Source organism: Miscanthus floridulus, chromosome 5 (genome assembly GCF_019320115.1).
Source record: "Miscanthus floridulus cultivar M001 chromosome 5, ASM1932011v1, whole genome shotgun sequence".
NCBI lineage: Eukaryota > Viridiplantae > Streptophyta > Magnoliopsida > Poales > Poaceae > Miscanthus > Miscanthus floridulus.
In genome coordinates, this window is record NC_089584.1 from 100,100,826 (window position 1) to 100,125,799 (window position 24,974).

The window sequence follows — 24,974 nt, forward strand, 5'->3', positions numbered from 1 at the left end:
TAGAGAAGAGAAGAAATAGAGAAAGAGGAGAAAAGAAGAGAAGAGATAGAGATAGAGATAGATGGCCTGTTCACTGGTTGGTTTCTGAGCTGATAAGTCCGATTAGTACTGGTTTGTTATGAGAGAAAAATACTGTTGAACTGACTGCCCGGGCTGAAACCAAACAACGAATACGCCGAGAGATAGAGACCCTACCTACTTGCGTAAAAAGTTTCGCAACAGAAGTTGGGCAGCTGCAATGGCTCCTTTCCCGACTACTACCGCCCTGTGCGACCAACGAACCCCATAAATACCGTTGCCAGGCGGAGCCGCGAGAATCAAGCGCCCCCACCCCCAGAGGCAGGCAGGCGTGTACGCAGTACACACACACATCCCCACAAAGTCGCGAGCCATGGACGCAGCGGGAGGTGCGAAAGGGAGCGATGGCGTGGAGAAGAAGGGAGAGGGGAGCGGGAGCGGGAACGGGAACGGCGGAGGCGGCGACGCCGGGAAGAAGGTGCCGTTCACGGGGCTGTTCCGGTACGCCGACGGCACGGACGTGCTGCTCATGCTCCTCGGCACCGTGGGGGCGCTGGCCAACGGCGTCTCGCAGCCCGTCATGACGGTCATCTTCGGCCAGGTCATCAACGCCTTCGGCGACGCCACCACCGACAACGTCCTCCACCGCGTCAACCAGGTGAGCCGGAGATGACTTCTCCATAACATGTACGTATGCCGGCGGCCGGAGACGGCCGTCGTTGGATCGAGGACAAATTCGGTCGCATGGCAGTCTGGTCTGATCGAGATAGAAAGCTCTGTTAAAATCTTGGCGGCGTTTGCGCTTTCGTTGCCCAGGGAGGGACAACGATGGAGGGCGTATCTTGACTTTTGGCGCAATTAGCACTCCCGTTCTGTTCTCTATTCGTCTTCTTTCTGTTTTGCTCCTTTTTATGTTCTTCATTCAATCAACCTTGAGATATATAAAAAAAACACTCCTATTATGCAATGGAATTGGCCCTTAGAAATGAAAATACTTCCTTGATACGTTATCCGTAGAAACTTAGCAGCAACGTCCAGTATCAACGCGACGCCTCTTCCTAGATCAGTTGGTTTACGCTTCTTACGGTGGAACTTGTGCATCCGAGTATAAGTCCTCAACTTGGTACGGCTGCGGATTTATCGGCGCTATATTTTCAGTCGTAGGCGACGTCTCCGTCGACAGCGAGGCGTCAGTAGTGACTTCGTGAATCTCGAGATCTACCGGCTTAGTCCTTTGGAGGTGCTCATAGGAGTAGGGTTTACGTACGTGTGTTCATAAGGTTGAGTGTGAGTGCGTGTTGAGCGGCTACGTTGTACTGTGTAATTCTAAAAAAAAATCCAATTCACTAGTGCCTTATTTTCCCAGTTTCAAAGTTCGAATATTGCGCTATTCCTTCTGTCTTCTTGGAGCGTTTTTGCTTTCATTAGTTCAGTCATGCGGTAGCAATAATTGTATAGTTTCAATATTTTTAAGTGCAAACATCGAAGGGCGAGCCTTGGCAAGGTTTGTATGGCAACTTGATCCTTTTTCTATCGAGGGAATAAAACAGAGTCTTCAGGGTCACAAGTTTACTGTAAAAATTACAAGCCCGGAAATAATGTTTCTTGACCCTGTTCGTTTCGCTAAAATTTACTGATTCGTTGCGAGAGGAAAACACTGTTCATTTGCTGAAAAGTATCGCTGAAGTATGAATGCCTCCTCAACAACTCAACTCAACTTTTAACGACCAACTAGCCAGAATATTTTTTCCGCATTCAGTTTTTTTTCATGCAATTAGGATTTCCCCCCCTTTTCTCACATGGGAGCTGACTTTTATATGAAGATAAACTGCGTAGTCGCTTACAATGTGCTTTTCTGAAAGCGACCTTTCTGAATTAGAAACAGGAATAGATTAGCTAAATGCTCAAACCAGTAACTTGTAATAGGTTATACCAGTAGATTGCATTATTACAACTTGTAATATAATAATAAGAGACCATGTGGAACAATTTTAATATAATGGATAACTAACCACATCCGGTAAAGGCTGGAATCTTTTCTTGATCAAAGATCCAAAACTCAGTCCAAAGAATAAGCGCGTCCAACACATTTCTTTCCCCCTTTCTGAGATGGGACACATAAGGGTCTCTTTGGCACGGCTTATGCCGGCTTCGGCTTCATCTATTTTGCGCAAATCGAGGCACTGTAGCGTGAAGCCGTTTTGTAAGCCGGGGTTAAAATAAACTAGAAGCTGAAAAAAGCCAGTTTTTTTTGCTTCACCGGCTTTGGCTTCACCGGTGAAGCCGTTTTGGATGAGCCGTGCCAAAGGGGGCTTAAATCACACTGTAAGTTTGTCCGTTGCAGTAGTATAACTTTGCTGACAGATTGCTATCCGAATCCTGAACAAAATCATAAAAAAATGAGGTCAAACTTTCATCACTGTTCTCCATGAATTATATGTAACTTGAAGTTTACTTCAACTAGAACTCATTTCCTTGTTAGCGAGACATTATTGCATTTCTCAATTCTCACTTCGTTTCTACCTTGCTTTTTTCACAGGCAGTTCTGAACTTTGTCTACCTAGGCATTGCAACAGCGGTTGTTTCCTTTCTTCGTAAGTACTCTAAGTAGACTCTGTCAACTTTTCAATCTTCACATCCGCTTGCACTTTGCACCTGAAGCTGACATTGCTGCTGCTAATAATTGACCATCGTTAGTATAAAACTAATCTTGCGGTCAATGCTGAGATAAGATAAGCTTAAGAAAAAGAAGCTCGCCTCATATAGCAGCTAGTGCCAATACAAGTGTTTCAACTTTTCAAACTTGCAAGCTGTTGTCATAGAGCAGAGTTCAACTTTGACTTCTGTTTTGTACTTTCAATGAAGGGTACAAAAAGCTTGTGTTCATGATAGTGGTTAGGACAGTCCCAACATGTTTGAACTTCCATGGAAAGTAATACATGAAGAAACGTACCATAAAGACATTGCTTCATTGACAAACTGACCTAGAAAACTTGAAACAAGGGTTCTACATGCATAAGCCACGTAATAACTATATCAGTGTAAATAAGTGAAGCCACTTATTGTTTGTGCAGAGGTGTCATGTTGGACAATGACAGGAGAAAGGCAGGCAACACGCATTCGATCTCTGTACCTCAAATCTGTCTTGAGACAAGAAATAGCATTCTTTGATGTAGAAATGACAACTGGGCAGATAGTTTCAAGGATGTCTGGTGATACCGTGTTAGTTCAGGATGCCATTGGTGAGAAGGTAATAATTCCTTTCTTTGAAAGTGACGAGTGCAGAAGCAAACCTGCTATTGATCATTACCAAATTATATCAAAATGTGCACAATTTGACTTCTACAAACTCTTCAGGTCGGCAAGTTTCAACAGCTTGTGGCAACCTTCATTGGCGGTTTCGTGATAGCATTCGTAAAAGGATGGCTTCTATCTCTTGTCATGTTGGCATGCATACCTCCAGTTGTCATTGCTGGTGGAGTAGTCTCAAAAATGCTTGCTAAAATATCTACCAAGGGGCAAGCATCATACGGTGATGCAGGCAATATTGTTGAACAGACACTTGGGGCTATAAGAACTGTGAGTTCCAAAGCGCTCCTGTCAGATGAATCTCTACATTTTTCAATTTTGCATGCTCTCACTGGTTTTCTTGTGCCTACATCTGCAAAACAGGTTGTCTCCTTCAATGGGGAGAAACAGGCTATTGCATTGTATAATAAACTCATACACAAGTCATACAAGGCTGCTGTTGAAGAAGGAATTACCAATGGTTTTGGCATGGGTTCTGTTTTCTGCATATTTTTCTCAAGCTATGGTTTAGCCATATGGTATGGCGGAAAGTTGATTCTTAGCAAAGGTTACTCAGGAGGAGACGTCATCAATATCTTGTTTGCTATAATGACTGGGGCAATGTGGGTTTCTTTGAATCTGGAGAAATAAAGTCTTATGCTGATCCATGTTGCATGACTGGTGGTGTTAACTTCAATTTTTGCTGTGCAGGTCTTTAGGTAATGCAACACCCTGCATGGCAGCCTTTGCAGAAGGACAATCTGCGGCATACAGATTGTTCACAACGATCAAGAGGAAACCAGAGATTGACCCAGAAGACCCAACTGGTAAGCAACTAGAAGACATCAAGGGTGATGTTGACCTAAATGACGTGTACTTCAGCTACCCAGCGAGACCAGAGAAACTAATATTTGATGGGTTCTCGCTACATGTGTCTAGCGGCACTACAATGGCTATAGTTGGGGAGAGTGGAAGTGGCAAGTCAACCGTGATAAGTCTTGTAGAGAGATTCTATGATCCACAAGCTGGTGAGATTTTGATTGATGGGATTAACATCAAGAGTTTGCAGCTTGATTGGATACGAGGGAAGATTGGTCTTGTTAACCAAGAGCCATTGCTCTTTATGACATCTATCAAAGATAATATAACATATGGAAAAGAAGATGCAACAATTGAAGAGATCAAAAGAGCAGCTGAGCTTGCTAATGCAGCAAATTTCATCGATAAGTTACCCAATGTATGTCATAGATCCAATTATCAACTTATGTACATCCTAATCTTGCTGAGCCGAGTGCTAATATTTCTCTTTTTGTCTGATACTAGGGTTATGACACGATGGTTGGCCAACGTGGTGCTCAGCTATCAGGGGGACAAAAGCAAAGGATCGCTATTGCAAGAGCAATCATCAAAAACCCCAGAATTCTTTTGTTAGACGAGGCTACTAGTGCATTGGATGTGGAGTCGGAGCGGATTGTTCAGGAGGCACTGAATAGGATCATGCTGGATAGGACAACACTTGTGGTTGCACATCGCCTAAGTACTGTGAGAAATGCTGATTGCATATCAGTTGTTCAACAAGGGAAAATAGTTGAACAAGGTCAGGATGTCTTTCCCATTTGGCATATTGAATTTTAATTTGTTACATGCTCAAGATATTTTAACTAACCATATCAATTTCTTGCATCAATGAGTATTCATAGGTCCCCACGATGAACTGATAATGAACCCTGATGGTGCTTATTCTCAACTTATTCGTCTCCAAGAAAGCAAAGAAGAAGAACAGAAATTAGATCATCACATGTCTGATTCAAGGTCTAAAAGTAGAAGCCTCTCACTGAAGCGATCAATAAGCAGAGGTTCAACGGGAAACAGTAGTCGGCATTCTTTGACCCTCCCCTTTAGCATGCCTGGTTCAGTTGAATTGCTTGAAGGCAATGATGCAAATTGGGAGGATGAGAAAGAGCAGGCTCGTGATGGTGAGGCCCCAAAGAAAGCTCCAATGGGACGGCTAGCTAGTCTAAACAAACCTGAGGTGCCTATTCTTTTGTTAGGATCGCTAGCTGCTGGAGTCCATGGAGTGCTTTTCCCAATGTTTGGTCTAATGATCTCCAATGCCATCAAAACATTCTATGAGCCGCCACACCAACTAAAAAAGGATGCAAGCTTTTGGGGTTTGATGTGTGTTGTGCTGGGTATTGTATCAATACTATCAATACCAGTGGAGTATTTCTTATTTGGGGTAGCCGGGGGGAAGCTTATTGAGCGTATCCGTGCCTTGTCATTTCGGAGCATTGTGCACCAAGAAGTTGCTTGGTTTGATGATCCTAAAAATTCCAGGTTGGTTACCATCCCTTTGATCAACGTTTTGTTGTCTTTATTTCTACTTACAGGATTCCATATTTGAGGTACTAACGGTATGCTTATATCTTACAGTGGAGCACTTGGCGCAAGGTTGTCAGTTGATGCTTTGAATGTCCGACGTTTAGTGGGTGATAACTTGGCCTTGGCAGTTCAGGTCACCTCGACACTAATTGCAGGATTTGTCATTGCTTTTGTGGCAGATTGGAAGCTCACATTGATCATCCTTTGTGTGATGCCACTATCGGGTGTTCAAGGTTATGCACAAGTGAAGTTCTTGAAGGGTTTCAGTCAAGATGCCAAGGTAATCTATCAACTAGTGAAACTAAGATTTATGCATATATTTTCAAGCAACCAAGCTCATACTATCTTATAAAATTTATGACATATTATTGACTTATACGAATTACATCAAAAATGATTTAAAGCAGGATTCACTGTAGATATTTGTTTTCTCCCAAATTTGCTAAGCGACAATGGAACGCTATTCTGCAGATACTGTATGAAGACGCAAGTCAAGTGGCCACCGATGCAGTCAGCAGTATCAGGACTGTAGCTTCTTTTTGTGCTGAAAAAAGAGTGACGACAATTTATGAAGATAAATGTGAAGCGTCAAAGAAACAAGGAGTCAGAACAGGAATGGTTGGAGGCCTTGGTTTTGGTTTCTCATTCTTGATGTTGTACCTAACATACGGACTTTGTTTCTACGTTGGAGCACAATTTGTTCGTCATAACAAATCTACTTTTGGAGATGTTTTCAAGGTTAGGAAAATGCATCGCTTCCCTTCAGCATTCCACTTCTTCCTATTGTATATTTGAGTTTGATGCATTAAGTAATGTCTGGCAGGTATTTTTTGCACTGATGTTGGCAACAATTGGAGTATCTCAAACAAGTGCATTGGCTTCTGATTCTACAAAGGCCAAGGATTCAGCCGTCTCCATATTCGCATTATTGGACAGAAAGTCCAAAATCGACTCAAGCAATGATGAAGGTTCGACGCTACATGAGGTCAAGGGCGACATCGATTTCCAACATGTCAGCTTCAAGTATCCAAGCCGCCCAGATATTCAAATATTTAGCGACTTTACCTTGCACATTCCCTCTGGCAAGGTTAGCCTACTATCCCTCTGCAATGTCCTATCTTCCATAGTAATATAATCAACAACTTAATCCGACTTATTGCTTTATACAGACTCTTGCACTTGTGGGAGAGAGTGGCAGTGGCAAGTCAACGGTAATCTCTTTGTTGGAACGATTCTACAACCCCGACTCTGGTACTATCTCATTGGATGGAGTAGAGATCAAAAGCCTAAAAGTCACTTGGTTAAGGGACCAAATGGGTCTGGTGGGCCAAGAGCCTATTCTCTTCAATGACACAATCCGTGCCAACATAGCTTATGGGAAACATGGGGAGGTCACTGAGGAGGAGCTCATCAAGGTCGCAAAGGCAGCCAATGCGCATGAGTTCGTATCAAGCCTTCCCCAGGGGTATGACACCACTGTTGGAGAGAGGGGGGTTCAGCTATCTGGTGGCCAGAAGCAGCGGGTAGCCATAGCAAGGGCCATACTAAAAGATCCTAGGATTCTACTTCTTGACGAGGCAACGAGTGCCTTGGATGCTGAGTCTGAGCGCATAGTGCAGGATGCCTTGGATAATGTGATGGTTGGCAGGACAACGGTTATTGTGGCACACCGCCTCTCGACGATCAAAAGTGCTGATATTATCGCAGTTCTCAAGGATGGCGTGATAGTGGAGAAAGGAAGACATGAGGCACTGATGAATATCAAAGATGGATTCTATGCTTCTCTAGTTGAACTTCGTTCAACCTCATCATAGTACCTAGGTTAAGAATTTGTTCTGATTATTAGGCATTATACATACTTATACATCTTTCTTAGCTCTCCTTATTGTTTCTGTAGTTTGTGGGTAGTATGAAGTCATTGGGATTTGAAGAAGAATTCGAGAAGTTAACATTTCTTTGTAATTATCATTCACTGTAAGCATTTGGTTGAATTTTGAACAGCGGATTGCTGTGTATATATATGCAAAGAAGGCATGATTTTGTATTGTACCAATGTCATTGCTCTGTCAATATCACCATATAGAGTCTCCACATAACTTATGATATCAAAATGATCATCTATTTTTGTCGACATAAAATTTTCGTCTCCGTGCCAAGGACACACGCAGCAAGCCGGAAGGGTCCGCTCGATGAAGCAGATCCGCCTAGCTTTAGCGCAAGGGTGGTCGATCCTGCGCAATCCTCCCGAGACGTGCCAGTCAATTTGACCCTGCAATTGACAAGGAGAGAAAACTTATCATTAATTAAGGGCGGAACATGCCGGTGTTGCCAGACAGTCCCGAATGTGCGGCTCTGAGAGCCGATATGAGAGGAGATCGACTAAATAGTCGATTCCAGCATATTCATAAGAATAAATCGATTAAAGCTCATGGGGTCGTATAAGAAGAATCGGTTATCATTCAGGATAAATATTATTTAAGCAAATATTAATCAATGGCAATAAGATATTAATGATGATCGGTTTATACTGAGTCAATGATTACACATAACTGAACTCCTTTTTGTATAGAGAGACAATTCAACACCACTTAACCATTTAATAAAGATAAATCTAATGAACATGTTAGATCTCATCCATCGCCATGACCAGTGGGGCATGAGGCAGAATCATACAGGCCGTAGTAACAACAATAGACTCGACGACCCTAACTCATTACTAATATCAGTGGAGCATGAGGCAGAATCATGCAGGCCGTAATACAATAATAAGATCATGGGGCTAACATATCTTTCAACGTATCTCTACTTCAATGATCTCATAATGTGAACTGTTCGTGAAAGCGCTCGATATCGGCTAAACAGCCGATTCGAGCATAGCGCACAGTTAAGGTCATGCCTTCTCAGGAACGGATCTACCAACTAACGATCCCCACTCCACGGTGCTAACAGTGGGGTGAGAGGCAGAATCCCGCAGGCCGTGATAACGGGCCATGAAACGGTTCTTGCTAACCAATAGATCTACTCAAGATCGAACATACCTTAAGCGCACGCTATGCACGATTAAGATTGATATAAAACAGCCGATAAAACATAACTCATCGTTTAAGGTGTAGATTAGATCAACTTTTAGATTAGCAAACGATGGGTTAAATAAGATATAAGGCCGATCCAGATCAATCTCAATCGGGCAGAGTGATATTGCTATAATTAGATAAACGATGAAAGCAATAAGCAATATCGGTAACTTAATGAATCTACCAAAGACTGTCATTCTAAGGTAGAGCCGATAACTTGACCTTGATCTAGTTCAAACAGTGGGGTGCGAGGCAGGATCACACAGGCCATACTTGAACTAGGCAAGAGTCGATAACTAGTCTATACCAGAGTCACAGTAGGGGTCGACTAGATCGATGCAGCCATACGAACAGAGGTATAAACCATGATGGTACTTACAGACAAACAGTGGAGGTCGACCGGATCAATGCAGCCGTACTCGCTGAAGAACTCACCGAGATCTACTCTACTCCTACTCCTAAGGGGTGGCCGGAGCCGAAAAAAATAATTGACTTCTATTTGATTGATTGTTGTTTTTATAATAGCCGGGGCTTAATATTTATACCCAGGACCTGTGCACGACTCCTGTCTAAGCACGACTCATCACAATTTTTGACCCTAAAGAAAACATTCCTAATTTAAGATAACTTGGACTCTAATCTTTCCCTTTCTATAGAGTCCGACATGTTTCGACCTGGCACCGAACGTAGCCTTTGTTGCTATCCGCTGGCGCTATCCGAGGAGAGTCGATTCCAATTTCTGCATCCGAATTAGCTGTTTTCGATCTGCACGCAATTTATTCCTTGGTGACATGATCCTGGGAGCTTTCAAGTCCCTGCGACTTTTTCTTCTAAATTTTGGTGTAAACACATGCCCTCTAATTTTGGGATAAAAGTAATTTTATTCCAAAATTATCATGTCGGCATCCCTGATTGATCCACAGTCACGGGTAGAGAACCTTGATCTGGGGTCCACTGTTTGTCGCTGCCTGCGCCCACTCATAAGCCCATGTCTCAAAACTTTTTTACAAGAGCGTCACTGCTTCTCGGGCACTTGGATTCATCTTCCCAGGCCGGATATAAAATGCCCATCTGACTCTGGCGAGAGCAACTCAACAATTCAGCCATGCTTTGTTTTCATCTACTCTCTCGAGTGCCTCTAGTTCCGCCAGACCCTCCTTGGTCTGCCCTCTTGTTATGAAGATCTTGAGCGGCTAGAAGAATTCTTGTGCATAGGGTGATTGCGTTACTTATCCTAGCGCCTCGTTGAGCAAGAAGACCAGTCATTGCGGTTAGAAGAATTTTTGTGATATCACCTGAGTCTTCTCTCCATGCTCACAAAGTTGTTCTAGTGTTTGCGAGGGCTAGAATGTGTGATCACCTTCCCCTTGTTATTCCTCCAAACGCCCACCGGGAAAGCCTCAGGCTTCTTTCCCATAGTTCCTCAATTTATTGAGAAATCTGTTGAGCATATGTTAGGCGGGCGACTTTTCTTCCTCTCGGATATAACTTTATTGATGGGCCGATGCGACTTGGTTCACAATGAGTTTCAGCCTTATGGAAATTCAGATTCCCTTCAATCCAAAGAAGTTCTGGTGAGTTAATCCCTGATCAATGTATCCACCCCACGATATTTTGTAATTTGGGGAAGTAATAAATTCAAGTCCGTTATCTCTTCGTTATCCGTCCCCTGAATTTCTAGAGTGCTGATCTGTTTTTGTTTCCGATTCACATCCTTGGTGAAATCGATCTTTCCGCATCCTAGGGCTATATATACGGGCCATGGTTGTGGATCTAACAACAACCCGCTTTGCCTCAAACCTTCTGCATCATTATACAGTTCCTGCTCTTCCGTAGGTTTGAGATTATGGAAAACAGCAAGATGCCTGCTGTGGAGGGCCTCGATGGATCTGTATCATCGTACCAGCGCATCCATCGTCAAGAGGGTGCATCTCGTGATGCCCTCACTGCCTCGGGGAATAGGGCCGATTTCGTTCGGCCTTTGGGCCCACTTTGTCGACAGCTTGTCGCCAGTTCCTTTGTCGTCAGAGGAGGCAGATTGACGACAACGATCTGCTTGCCTCCATCGATCGGCATGGCTAGAGCCTCGCTGAATGCCTCTCCCTCGCAGAATCGACCCTGGCCATGGTTAGATGTCGATCACCTCCCGGGGTCGATTCAGTGGAGGATAGGTTGGCCAAGGCCGAGGCCAGGATTACGGGTAAGATACATGTCATATCCTCTTCTCTCTTTCAGTTTCATCTTCAAGGCTCTGATCATCTCTCCTTTGAATCTTTTAGATCTATCTGTCCAACCGGAGAGTCTTCGATCAGCTACGGATCATGCGGCGGGATTTGTCAATGCCAGGGGCGCCATTCTGATGGTTCGCTTGCACGACATCCCGAATCGTATCAGGGAGGTCACCCTTCATAGAGTTCGTCATGGAGCCGCCATGGCGTTGGCTGCTGCCAAGCCCGTTCGGGTCATAATCTTCAGCTTCTTCCCCATGGTTTTCTAGACGCAGCGTACCCTGGGGAGCATGAGCGCTTGGTTGAGGATTTTATGAGTGTCGTCAATTCTATAGCTTTCAATACCCTGGCCGATGATATAGTAAGCAAAGTTTTTTCTATCCTGTAGTTTGTAATAGGCGACATTTGGCAAACAACTTCTTCGCCTTGAGTGATTCTCCTTTGCTCCGTGCTTCATACCTCGTTCGTGTTCACTTTGGGCGATATACATTGTGCTGGTCTTTTACCCTCCTAGGTTTATTTTTTTGCACTAGAAGCGATACCCTTCTGGTATCGGCTAGCCAAGAAAATTGGTTGTCAAATATAAATCCAAACGTTATGGTAATATTCCTTCAAATATTCTCCATTCGATTGCTCTTCCGAATCCTTCTTCTCCTCCTAGTGTCTCCAAAATGTACCAAGCGCGTAATGCCTGAGCCGATAAGGTTTCCCCTGATTAGGTGACCATACGGGCTATCTCGCCCTTTGGTCATCATAAGTATGTCTTCGAGAGTATCTCTAGATCAGCCGGAGAAGTCAATAGCCCATGGGAGCTGATGCCATTCGAATAGAAATACCGAGAGCGACCCATGAGGTCCTAGACTTGAGATCCGCATGTCAACGCGTATCTTGTGTAGAACCGATCATATTCTCCGTTGTTTACTCACGCCTCCTCCTTCGGCTAAAGAGCCGATTTGATACAGCCGATTCTAGACTTCTGATCTTAATTTATTTAAGTCTAAAAACATGGCTTTCATTAAGAGAACCCTTCGATCTTCTATCCTCGTTCATCTGGTGCCGTAATCTCTTCGTTATTAGTGAAGTGACGCTTCGCCTCCTACTAATTGTGATTGCCTTTTGTGCGTTCTGAGGCGTCCGTTCCTTCACTTTGTGTCTTCAAATACCAGCCGATGGCTTCTGCCTCGAACACATCTCCGTCTGCAACTGTTCCTTTACTCTTCTTCGCCTACCGAAAACCCTGTAGCAGTTTTTCTTCTCCTCTTCATAGATCCAATCATTCTTTATGGCCGACGAAGACAACCGACGCAAGCGCACGGCGGAGGAAATCCCAGAAGAGAATATGCCGATGAACCAGCGTCTCCGGCGCATGAGGTGAGATCGATATTTCTTGTTTATGATGATGAATAGTTCTGACTCGACTACAGGTTTGTTGTGAATGACAGTCTCCGTCCTCTTCCTAGGGCCGGTGGGCTTTCTGACGCCGCACCTTCTTTGCTGGCCTCGTCGTTGGACTCTTCCGACTCCTACAATGGCGACGACGCTCGGCACTACCTTCATGAGTGGAGGATGGCTCAGAACCATTACTCCGAGGCGACTTGGGAGATCGGCCAACAGAGATTCGCCTCGAGGTTTCCTAGGCCGCTCTTCATGCGGCCGAGGAAGAGGCTAACGCCGCTCGAGCGCGGTTAATTGAATTGGATGCTGCGGTGGTAGGTAAGATGAGCCTCAGGGACGCCCTTATTCTGATCTCAGTTATTTTTATCTTGATAACTCTTCCTCTTCTGTGATCATCAACCCTGACAGCGCAGTTGGAGTCTCTCCAACTGGCAGCGAACGTGGCTGTGAACGTCGTCAATGCCCAGGGTTCCTCTATCGGTGCTCGTCTCCAAGACATCCTGGCCCATGTTTGGGAAATCGCCCTCCACAACGTTTGCCACGGTGCAATCAGTGGCGCTGACCGCGGCGCAGGATCAGACAGGACACGAGCTTCACGCCATGGAGACTAGCTTCTCAGTAGGCGATGGCCCTGAGGAGCACGAGGACCTGCTGGAAGAGTTCATCGTGGTAGCGGAGGCCATAGTGGACATCACATCTGCTCAAGATGTAGTAAACAAAGTCTTTGATTAGTTTGTACTTAGGGTAATTTGATAAACAAAGACCCCTGTTCTTCTATGGATATGCTTCAATGCAATGCCTTCGTGTATGATTGTGAATGTTTCTTGCTCTTTTTGTTTTTTGCTCTATAGGCGATACATGTCGTATCGGCTTTTACTGTCTTTGAAGATTTTTTACTTTTTGAACTAGAGGCGATACCCTCCTGGTATCGACTATTGGAGCCGAGAATGAATCGGCTATTAAATTCAGATGTTAGGATAACATCTCTTCATGCATTTTTCATTCCAAAGATCAAACGAGCGATCAATCCAAGTCAAACATCCTATTAAGTGAAACAGAACTTCTCTTAAGAAATCCATTAACTCTGAATCGAACTTACACTTTAACTCAGCATTCACATACGTCGGCCTAAACCCATTTCCAAGACTCAATGTTTATTTTTCCTTAACTCAATGGCCGATGCGACGCCACGATTATTGATTAAAATAAACTTTCAGAGCCGATTGCTTGAACCGGTTGTTGGCCTTCATTATTAATCCTGATGAAGCCTCCTTCCCATGTTTTGCTAGAAAGGCATTCGAAGTCTCCTAATTCCCAAAACACTGGATCGGTTGTTGCGATGCTCACAGACTCATCAGCGCGAACCACCTCGACATCATCCCCATGCCATTGAATCAAACATTGATGCATGGTTGATGGCACACAACAGTTTGCGTGAATCCAGTCACGATCGAGGAGTAAACTGTATGAGCCTTTTCCATCGATGACAAAGAACGTGGTGAGCAGAGTTTTACTCCTGATTGTCAACTCGACGTTTATTGCCCCCCGGGTCTTAGATGTATTCCCTCTAAAGTCTCTAAGCATCATGTCAGTCTCAAGCAAGTCTCCTAGTCCCTTGCCAAGCTTACGAAAAGTAGTGTAAGGCATAAGATTGATAGAAGCTCCCCCGTCCACTAATATTTTGTTCATCGGCTTTCCATCAACAAAACCTTTCATGTATAAAGCCTTCAAGTGCCGATGTTTGACTGGCTTATCAAATATCGCTTGGTGGGTAACCATCAACTTGGCAACCATCTCTTCATACTCTGATTCATCAAAGTCTGAGTAAACTTCCTGATCTGTCGGAGCTCTGAATTCTAATGGCAATAGAAAAGCCATTTAGATATTAGCCGATGGTTGTTTCTTATCAGCTATTTGCTTGGTACGCCACACTTGAGTTTTATCGGATGGCTGAGCCTGCTCTATCTCCTTATTCCTTAGGCGTTGCACTCTTCACTTCTGGCTTCTTGTTAAACCTCCGGGGCACCATTGGCCTTACTGCCAAACATGTTCCCTCTGGTTGCTTCCTTCTTCATGATCAGCCCAGTCTTGGTCAACAACTCTTTTTCCTAGCCGATCATGAATACTTTTATTTTTTAAGCGTCGATCCATGTTATTATGATGATATGTATCCTGAGCATGGATAGACCGGTGGTTGATTTGAGATTGCCGAAACTCCCAATATTGATTGCTGCATTCTTAACAGTCATGTTTGGTAGGTAATTTCAAACCTTCGTTCCAGCAGTATCTGAAGAAAGGACAATTCCAGTGCGATTCGGCTTGCTTCCTTTCATATCTCTTTTTCTAGTTGATGCTGGTATTCTTGATCCTCTAACCATCGCTGATAATCTTTTTCCTTCTGCCGCTGTCACTTGTTTAACGGGATCTGAGATGTGACTCACGGCTTTGTCGCTCCATCCTTTGACGTTTCCCCCTGTTCATATTGGCTCCTCTGCTGATTACGACGTTTTCTAATCTCTCTGTATTCATCAGCCGATATTTGCATCTTGGGATGAACTGTTCCCGTTTCTCTCGATTTGGCCGATGTTAGGACCTTAGTTTTTCCTTTGAATAGCCCAACATCAACCATATTTTGATCTCCTAGGAAAGGATTATCATCCACCTTCATCTTACGAGGTGTATCAAACTTGAGCCTCCCTTGCTGAATAGCCCTCTGTATATGCTGCCGAAAAATTCTGCATTCATTAGTGGAATGAGAAGTAGCATTATGGAACTTGCAGAACTTCTTATTCTTCAACTATTCAGGGGGTAACATAACATGATTGTCCGGCAATTTGATCTGGCCCTTCTCAAGTAAAAAGTCAAAGAGCTTGTCCGATTTTGTGACATCAAAGTCATAGCTCTCCTCGACTCCTCTTCCCCAAGGATTTGGCACCATTACTATCTTCTTGCCCCAATTCCATTCAGCTGCAGCAATCTTCTCTTCTTCATCTTCATAGCCATCATCTACTGAGTATGGATCGTAAGCTTCGGCTACGGTGGTACTTTTCTGGAATCGGGTATCTCAGCGCATACTCTAGAATTGGCTATTGAGCGCTGCTACTCGTTGAGCCAATTGACCCAAGTTGTTAAATTCTTGTCCTAGCAATTTTTTCTTTCCATATTGGCAACATTCCTTGGACAGCTAAAGCAGCTAGCTGATCATCGGCCAAGTTCAATGAGAAGCACAAGTTCCTAGTTTCTTGGAATCTCTAAAGAAACTCAATGCCCGATTCATTAGTCCTCTGTCTCATGGTTATCAAATCGGTTATCTTCTTTTTCTCTAGTCCTAGTGTAAAAATATGTATGAAACTTCTTTTTTAGGTTAGCCCAATTGGCAATGGAGTTGACTGGTAGTGACGAAAACCAAGTGAAGGTTGGCCCTGATAGGGATAAGGAGAAGAAACGAACTCAATGGGCATCCTCAACTGATGCTTCGCCCAATTGTGTAAGATACCAACTGACATGTTCTATTGTGCTTATACTGTCTTGACCGATAAACTTGGCGAACTCTGGGAGCCTGTAATTTGTAGGAAGAGCGACCAAATCATACCATTCTGGATATGGATGTTTGTACAAAAAGGTCGGCCCCTTTGGCTTCAGACCGAATTGATTCTTCATCATCTCGGTCACCTTCAGCAGCAACTCGTCAGCTTACAGATTTGGGTTTCTCGATACTTGCTGACCCATCTGTGGATTGAAATCCCACGTGCCTTGATATCCTGAATTTGGCATCATATGGAGGGTGTTATAATCCGTGCTATAGTGATAGCCTTGTGGAATCTTAATCTGTTGGGTCCTTTGCTGGCTCGCTGCTTGAAGTCTCTGATTATAGACATAAGGATCTATATCTCTACGGGTCCTTTGAATTGATGGTGCTATTTTTTGAGCCGACGATGGTATGTGGCTTGATGTGCCAAAATTGATCACCTGATTCTGACTTTGCCCCGCCGACTGTTGCATATGCTGTATTGATGGTCTAGGATTATATTGTATCTGATTTGTAGTAGTGCCTAGAGTTTGTTCAGATGAACCTTAAAGTGTCTGGACGTCACCATTACCAGCTGGTGCCGCTTCTTGATGGCTGGTACCGACTTGCTTAGTCTCTTGAGTCAACGGATCTGGAATGTTGTAACAAGCCGATCCAACCTGACCAACTGGAATTCCATGAATCGCCTCTTTCATGGCGTTGTGAAACGTGTCAACGAAAGCTTCATTGCGGCTTGATATGGCATCACGAACAGATTTGTCTATGGCTTCCGTAAAGAAACGATTGTCTTCAGCTTCGACTGTATCTGTCTGCCCATGTAGTAGAACTCTTAGTAGTGAAAATTTCTGAATAATTGTGCTGTCACGTGTTTTGGTGTAGGACAACAAACACTTCTTCTGAAATTCTTCTGTAGCTTTGCCGATGGTATCCTTATCTTCATCAGGTAGGTCTTCATAATGTATCATAAGGATGTTGTCGTTGTTATGAGTCGCCATGACGATTGTGGTGTCCAACCGGGCGTGCTAGAAACGTGTGTCGACATAGAATTTTTGTCTCCGTGCCGAGGACACACGCAGCAAGCCGGAAGGGTCTGCTCAATGAAGCAGATCTGCCTAGCGTTAGCGCAAGGGTGGTCGATCCTGCGCAATTCTCCCGAGACGTGCCAGTCAATTTGACCCTGCAATTGACAAGGAGAGAAAGCTTATCAGTAATTAAGGGCGGAACGTGCCGGTGTTGCCAGACAGTCCCAAATGTGTGACTCTGAGAGCCGATATGAGAGGAGATCGACTAAATAGTTGATTTTAGCATATTCATAAGAATAAATCAATTAAAGCTTATGGGGTCGTATAAGAAGAATCGGTTATCATTTAGGATAAATATTATTTAAGCAAATATTAATCAATGACAATAAGATATCAATGATGATCGGTTTATACTGAGCCAATGATTACACGTAACCGAACTCCTTTTTGTATAGAGAGACAATTCAACACCACTTAATCATTTAATAAAGATAAATCTAATAAACATGTTAGATCTCATCCATCGCCATGACCAGTGGGGCATGAGGTAGAATCATGCGGGCCATAGTAACAACAATAGACTCGACGACCCTAACTCATTACTAATATCAGTGGGGCATGAGGCAGAATCATGCAGGCCGTAATACAATAATAAGATCATGGGGCTAACATATCTTTCAACTTATCTCTACTTCAATGATCTCATAATATGAACTATTCGTGAAAGCGCTCGATATCGGCTAAACAGCCGATTCGGGCACAGCGCACAGTTAAGGTCATGCCTTCTCAGGAACGGATCTACTAACTAACGATTCCTACTCCACGGTGCTAACAGTGGGGTGAGAGGCAGAATCCCACATGCCGTGATAACGGGCCATGAAACGGTTCTCGCTAATCAATAGATCTACTCAAGATCGAACATGCCTTAACCGCACGCTATGCACGATTAAGATTGATATAAAACAGCCGATAAAACATAACTCATCGTTTAAGGTGTAGATTAGATCAACTTTTAGATTAGCAAATGATGGGTTAAATAAGATATAAGGCCGGTCCAGATCAATCTCAATCGGGCAGAGTGATATTGCTATAATTAAATAAACGATGAAAGCGATAAGCAATATCGGTAACTTAATGAATCTACCAAAGACTGACATCCTAAGGTAGAGCCGATAACTTGACCTTGATCTAGTTCAAGCAGTGGGGTGTGAGGCAGCCATACGAACAGAGGTATAAACCATAACGGTACTTACAGACAAGCAGTGGAGGTCGACCGGATCGATGTAGCTGTCTCGCTGAAGAACTCACCGAGATCTACTCTACTCCTACTCCTAAAGGGTGGCCGGAGCCGAAAAAAGTAATTAACTTGTATTTAATTGGTTGTTGTTTTTACAATAGCTGGGGCTTGATATTTATACCCGGGACCTGCACACGACTCCTGTCTAAGCATGACTCATTATAATTTTTGACCTTAAAGAAAACATTCCTAATTTAAGATAACTTAGACTCTAATCTTTTTCTTTCTATAGAGTCCGGCATGTTTCGACCTGGCGCTGAACGTAGCCTTTGTTGCTATCCGCTGGCGCTATCCGAGGAGAGCCGATTCCAATTTCTGCATCCGAATCAGCTGTTTCCGATCTGCACGCAATTTATTCCTCTATGACATGATCCTGGGAGCTTTCGAGTCCCTACAACTTTTTCTTTCAAATTTCGGTGTAAACAATTTTTTTGTTTAGGAATAAACAAAGCTTAATAAAAAAATTATAGCCTAGTGATCTGCCAAATACAGGGGACACCTGTTTGGTCGCTTGGAGCTTAATCCTTATGATCTAGTAGTATAGATCTAAATGAAACCCTAAAAATCATATAGCTATGCCAACAACCGAAGGATTTCCGTGATCATCTACCCTACTAATTCACCACTTTTTTCTTTGCTAAATCCACACAAAAAAATATCCCCTGCTGAGATGCCCCCTATCCATCCACCCACAAAATTATACCCAGAAAAACAACATCTTTAAAACGGACTGTTCAGATTACTTCTAATTTCTTCTCTCTCCTTACTCACCCACGTCCAACGGTCCAGATTGAGTGTGTCAACCTCCTCGTCCTCCAGCACGCGGTGAACCATCCGTGCGACTTCATCCCTACGCTCGCGCTCTAGGTTCGATTCCCACCTCCGCCTTGTTTTTCCCTTTTTTCCGAAAAAACCGAAAACTCAACGCGAGATGGGTCAGGAGACGGCGACAGCGCCTCCACGCGCAGGAGCGCCCGTGCCCAGGGTTTGGGCGAAGGGCACGGCGGCCGCACATCCTGGCGGCCAGTGCGGCAACCAGATCGCCGCCAAGTTCTCGGAGGTGATCTGCGGGGCTGCGCCGCCGACCCCAACCTCTTCCTCCTCCTCGCCGGTTCCCCGTCTCACACTCCGCCTCGGCCTGCCGGGCTCCGAGTCCTCCGATCGCAACTGGGACTGCTGCGAGGACGTCGCGGCCGCGCTCTCCCTCGGCCCGCTGCCGGCTGCCGCATCCGCTGGCGTCTCCGCCAAGCACGCCTTCCCAGACCCCGCCCAGTGCCCCAGCGCTGTCAAGGCTAGCGATGACAAGCAAGCTTCCCCCCGCCGCGCCGCCGGCCGCCAAGTAAGACCCCACTTCAATTCGTCGCAGGCGTTACTGTTTTGGCCTGAAACTGGACGCCCGACGGGCTGACCGATGCTGTTCTGTGGATCTGTGCAGAGCGCAGTTGGTGGGATGGCCCCCCATGTGGAGCTACAGGAAGAACACCCTTGCCGCGAGCACCTCCAAGAGCAAGGTGCCGGTGTAGGAGGCCGCGTCCAGAGGCGGGCCCATGTATGTGAAGGTGAGCATGGATGGCGCGCCCTACCTCAGGAAGCTGGACATCAAGATGTACTCTAGCTACAAGGACCACTCCATGGCGCTTGAGAAGATGTTCAGCTGCTTCATCACTGGTGAGTGGTGTTCGGTTCTATGCTTCTGTTTGATGCATTCCCCTCTTGTAATTACACAAGTACTGCTTCAGTCAAACTAGCACTTAGGCAAACAATTGCAAAACCTGGTCTAATTATACTCCCAGTCCCTCCTCTTCTGCGAACCAGTCGTTCCCATTGCCTGTAGCTTCTCTTTCAAGACATATGATTGCATAGTCCCCATGCTTCTTGTTCACTTCCTGTGAATTGATGTTCTAATCGTTTTTATCTATCAGAGTTAGAAGGAGATGTTTTTGAGGTAGAACTGATGCCATCCAATACTGAATTCTGTATAAACAGCTGAATTATCTGTTGTTAGCACATTGCTGTAACAAGTGCAGAAACCCATGCTGTTGAATTTATTTCAGTGAAAGAGGTAGAACCAATCCTTTGTTATGCAATTTTTTTGTGTCAAGTCCAATGTACCAAGAAATCACACACTTGTCTCTTCCATTCCTTTCATTTTGTTTTATCGAATAAGTAGGAGAGCTGTGTATTATTGCACTAAAATAGAAGTTTAACAAATACAGCACACACAACATCCCCACAATTAGCTTTTGTTCATTTCTTCCAAATTGTCAAAGCAAGATTTTTTTTTGGTTGTTGTAAAGATTTACAAGTTAGTTGTCATAAGAAATATTTTTTGAACTAAGACAAACAACCTTGTTTTCAGGATATAAGAACAGAGCTTCAGGCAGCACAAAAATTTAGTGTTGCTCGGAAACAAGAAAATAGGGGAAGAAACCGCGACACTGATGTGTTGCCATGTAAGCCCATGAATTTGTACAGGGTTGCAGGTGTAGATAGGAAGATCCCATATCGAATCATTAATTTTGTTTAACTTGATTTCTTTTTCGTAGCTCATCGAACTAGAGTACGGTTAGAGTCTTCAACAGGCAATGATTACATCAATGCCAACCATATAGATGTAAAATTGGCATGTTTCCTTGTACTTTGTTTTTTTATGCATATTTCCTTTTTGGTCCGGTAACTCCAATCATTGTCTGACTTGTGCCATATAAACTTTGCAGATTGCTGGCAGAAATCTAACAAAATTCATTTCTACTCAAGGACCGCTAGCCAATACGATTGAGGATTTTTGGCAGAATGGTATATGATAATCACTGTCCTGTGATTGTTATGGTCACCAAATTTGATGGTCTTAAGGTGCTAAGATACAACATAATCTTGTTTTTGTACTTGAAATTTATTAGCTATTTCCTCTTAATTGATAATATAATTTTAAATAGTATCCACATTCAAATAATTGCAGTGTGATGAGTATCTACCATTGAGTAAGGGGCAGGATATTTTTGGAAAGTTTACCATTAAGACTACAAAGGTCAGGAAAGATGGTCAGTTAGTGTTGCGTGGCGTGGAGATTCGACGGGATGAGATGAATATATATAAAGTTGTTTACATGCTTTCTGTTCTAGGTAAAGTGTAAGATAGGCAGGTCCACCATGGAGTCTACTATTCTGTGTTTTACATCATAGTGTATACATTTCAAGATGAAGAATTATTTCTTGTGCCAAAAACATAGAAAGACAGACTTGAGTTCAGCTTTTGGAGGATCTTGTAGCTGTGCATAAGCATTTCCCTTCCGGAGGAAAGACTATGGTTATAATCTGGTTCAATTAGATGTGTAGTTTATATTAGTTCTGGATTACTGTCTGGTCAACCTAGGGTGCTCATGCATACTTATGTGGTAGTGAAGGTTTTGGTTTAATATTTTTGGGCCTTTACCTATCATAGGCAAATCAGCCAGATAGTGGCATTGCAACGTGTCCTCGTAACAGTGTAATTAGTTAGTGAGATCAGTTGCCAATTCTTGCTGAGATAGTATTGCTGAGTGAGATGCCAAATCTTCTTATTGAGACCCTGCAGATTCTTTGGCCAGTAATTTTCAGTTTTTCACCTCATTTTCTTCCATGAGTTCTTTTGTTTCCTCACATTGTCTCTTCTTTTGTTTATCTTTCCCTATAGGTTTATCATCTTCTCGTTCTCCTTTGCATTATAGTATGGAATTCTTGCAATTTTTTGCTGAAGGATTATATCATTGAATTTTCTCCCGTCTGTGGTTCTTTATGTTTTAGTCAGATGAAGTGCGATCTCTTCTCCACATTGAGTATCCTGAGTGGACTGACCATGGGGTACCAAATGGCAGTGCTGATGTAAGAAGGATTCTAAAAAGATTGTATTACATTCCAAGTGAACGGCCAATAGTTGCACATTGCAGGTTTGTTTCAAATCATGAAATCAATATTATGCTTTTTGGAGGTTTTTTTAAATGCCATGCTTTCTGGTGGGACCTTTCCTATATGGCTATAACTTATTCACTATCTCAGTAAAATTGCTTTCTCTTGCAGCGCAGGCATTGGAAGAACAGGTGCTTATATCACCATCCATAATACAATATAGAGAGGATTTTACTTGGAGAACAGGGGGCTGTTGATCTTGTCGAAACTGTCAAAAAATTTAGATCACACCGACCTGGAATGGTCCAAACAGAGGTATGGTTGATCTTTCTTTATTACATGCTCAAAGATATTGCGTAAAAGTTGAACTATGGAAAAAAAAATATTGGTTGTTTTCATGTGCGTCTCCAAGATAAATCCGTTATGTTAGCACGGGCATTATACTATGCTCAAAGATATTGTGTAAAAGTTGAACTATGGAAAAAAAAAACATTGATTGTTTTCATGTGCGTCTCCGAGATAAACCCGTTGCGTTAGCACGGGTATTATACTAGTATAGATAGTGCCCCTCATCCAAAAGACGATCAAATCATTTATTTTATTAATAAATTCTGAGCTACTTAAATTAAACCACCAGATGAGAAGAGGCCAAACATACCGTGGCCCCAACGACGTCACGCTTGGCATTGGAGGACCAGTGACGCCGTGCGAGCTAACACACCAAGCTCTGAGCAGCCGCCAGGCTCGCCACGCGTCGCCCGCGGCGGCGAGCTCCCACCACAGTCGCTGCTCGAGATTCGAAGCAACGAAGTGAAGCGCTGCGCCAGTTGCAGCCGCTCCAAAATCGGACACAGATCGCGTGCAGTGCCTATTTACACTGCAAGATATGCAGTGGTCATATCTGAGCCATTCATCCGACGAGAAGCGGTTGGGATAGGATTGTCCGTACTGGACACCCAGCAACGCACACACGCCTTGCCGCGAGTGCACGAGACACACAGAGAGCGAGCTGCCAGCCGGCCAAGGTCGCCGCGGTGCACGTCGGGAACAAGCCGGGCCCTGGTCCGGGGCTCGCGATGCTGGAGGTGGTGGCGCCGAGGCCAGCGGCCGGGGCGGAGCGGCTGTCGGACGCCGACACGACGGCGTCGTCGACGGCCGCTCCCAACTCGAGCCTCAGCTCGGCCAGCAGCGCCGCCAGCCTGCCGCGGTGCTCCACCCTGTCCCGCCTCTCCTTCGACTGCTCCCCGTCCGCGGCCCTCTCCTTGGCGGCGTCTGCTGCTCCGGCTGCGGCGGCCTCCTCCTCCCCGTCTCCAGCGCCGGCGCGGCCGCACCGGTCCGGGGACGCGGCGTGGGCGGCGATCCGCGCGGCGTCGACGTCGACCGCGGCGCCGCTGGGGCCGCGGGACTTCAGGCTGTTGCGCCGCATCGGCGGCGTCGACATCGGCACCGTGTACCTGTGCCGTCTCCGATCGGAGGCGGACGCGAAGACGGAGGTGGGGCGGCAGCCCTGCGGCTGCCTGTACACGATGAAGGTGGTGGACCGGCGCGTGGTGGCCAAGAAGAAGAAGCTGGAGCACGCTGCGGCGGAGAGGCGGATCCTCCGCGTGCTGGACCACCCGTTCCTGCCCACGCTCTTCGCCGACTTCGACGCCGCGCCCCACTTCTCCTACGTCGTTATGGAGTTCTGCCCCGGCGGCGACCTCCACTCGCTCCGCCACCGCATGCCCAACCGCCGCTTCCCTCTGCCGTCAGCTCGGTGAGTGCTACCTAGTAGTCGTCGCGTGTCTTTGCGGCAGCACTGCACCTTATGACTATGAGTGCTAACGGCAGCGGCGCCGGTGCTCGGTGCAGGTTCTACGCGGCGGAGGTGTTGCTGGCGCTAGAGTACCTGCACATGATGGGCATCGTGTACCGCGACCTTAAGCCAGAGAACGTGCTGATCCGCGCGGACGGCCACATCATGCTTTGCGCCATGGGAGGTTGCACGGGGGCATGGGGAAGGCGCGTGGCGCTGGCCTTCTTCGACGTGCACGCCTTGCTCGGTGTCGGCGCGGACGCCGTGATGCCTCCTGGAGCGATGGGATGAGGACGTTGAAGGACGGCAGCTTCTACAGGCACATGAGGAGCAGCATCGCCTCCACTAGCTGCGAGGAGAGGTCCTAGGCGTTTCATGGCGCGGCAGCTCGCCGGCCTCCCTGCTCTCGCCCACCGCCGGACGGCCCCGCCGCCTCGCTCTTCTGGATATATGGCGCCAAAGCTCTGGAGTTTCCCTCCAAGAACGCCCGGGAAATGAAAAAGTATAATCCCATCCCAACCGCTTCTCGTCGGATGAATGGCTCAGATATGGCCACTGCATATCTTGCAGTGTAAATAGGCACTGCACGCGATCTGTGTCCCTCCAAAATCGCGCGTCCAGTGCAGCTCCTGGGTGCGTCCATGGAGGAAGCCGGCTGGTTGATCGTCCTCGCTTATAAGCCGTATTTTTTTAAGTTAATAAATAGTATTTTTCTTTCATAATAAATCAGTACTTTTAATCATGCAGTCATGCAAACAGGGCATGTCAACGCGATGGCCGGCGGGCACCACCCTGCGGCTCGTTGCGCCAATCTTCCTGTGCGCTAGTCGGCGCGTAGTACAGCTCCGAGCAGCAAGGCTTTGGATTTGGGGAATTGTCTAGCACCAAAGTTTGCCCAGTTGAATAGATGTTTGCTCCCCTCAAAAAAAAAAAAGAATAGATGTTTGCTAGTGTGGGCATGAAAAAAAAAGAAATAGATAAGGAAATAACAAAAAAAAATGTTTGCAAGTGTTGGCCCAGTTGAGCCAAAACATAAAATTAGAACACGTTAGAACAACTTTA

At 45.2% G+C, this 24,974-nt stretch overlaps 2 protein-coding genes and 1 pseudogene across 2 annotated transcripts; all 3 read left to right on the forward strand.

Moving 5' to 3' along the window:
- Positions 1–297: 297 nt before the first annotated feature.
- LOC136450323 (ABC transporter B family member 9-like) lies at positions 298–7,734 on the forward strand. Its single transcript, XM_066450722.1, has 12 exons — positions 298–676; positions 2,558–2,612; positions 3,093–3,268; positions 3,376–3,597; positions 3,691–3,929; positions 4,018–4,543; positions 4,630–4,903; positions 5,007–5,643; positions 5,740–5,968; positions 6,160–6,426; positions 6,512–6,775; positions 6,858–7,734. Exons 1-12 carry the CDS (start codon positions 392–394, stop codon positions 7,500–7,502), a joined length of 3,819 nt encoding a protein of 1,272 aa, XP_066306819.1. The 5' UTR covers positions 298–391; the 3' UTR covers positions 7,503–7,734.
- An 11,430-nt stretch (positions 7,735–19,164) lies between these two features.
- Positions 19,165–22,931, forward strand: LOC136455004 (uncharacterized; annotated as a pseudogene).
- A 218-nt stretch (positions 22,932–23,149) lies between these two features.
- Positions 23,150–24,494, forward strand: LOC136450327 (protein kinase PINOID-like). The gene is made up of 2 exons (XM_066450725.1): positions 23,150–23,873; positions 23,969–24,494. The coding sequence occupies exons 1-2, from the start codon at positions 23,194–23,196 to the stop codon at positions 24,201–24,203; spliced, it is 915 nt and encodes a 304-aa protein (XP_066306822.1). The 5' UTR covers positions 23,150–23,193; the 3' UTR covers positions 24,204–24,494.
- The last annotated feature ends 480 nt before the right edge of the window (positions 24,495–24,974 follow it).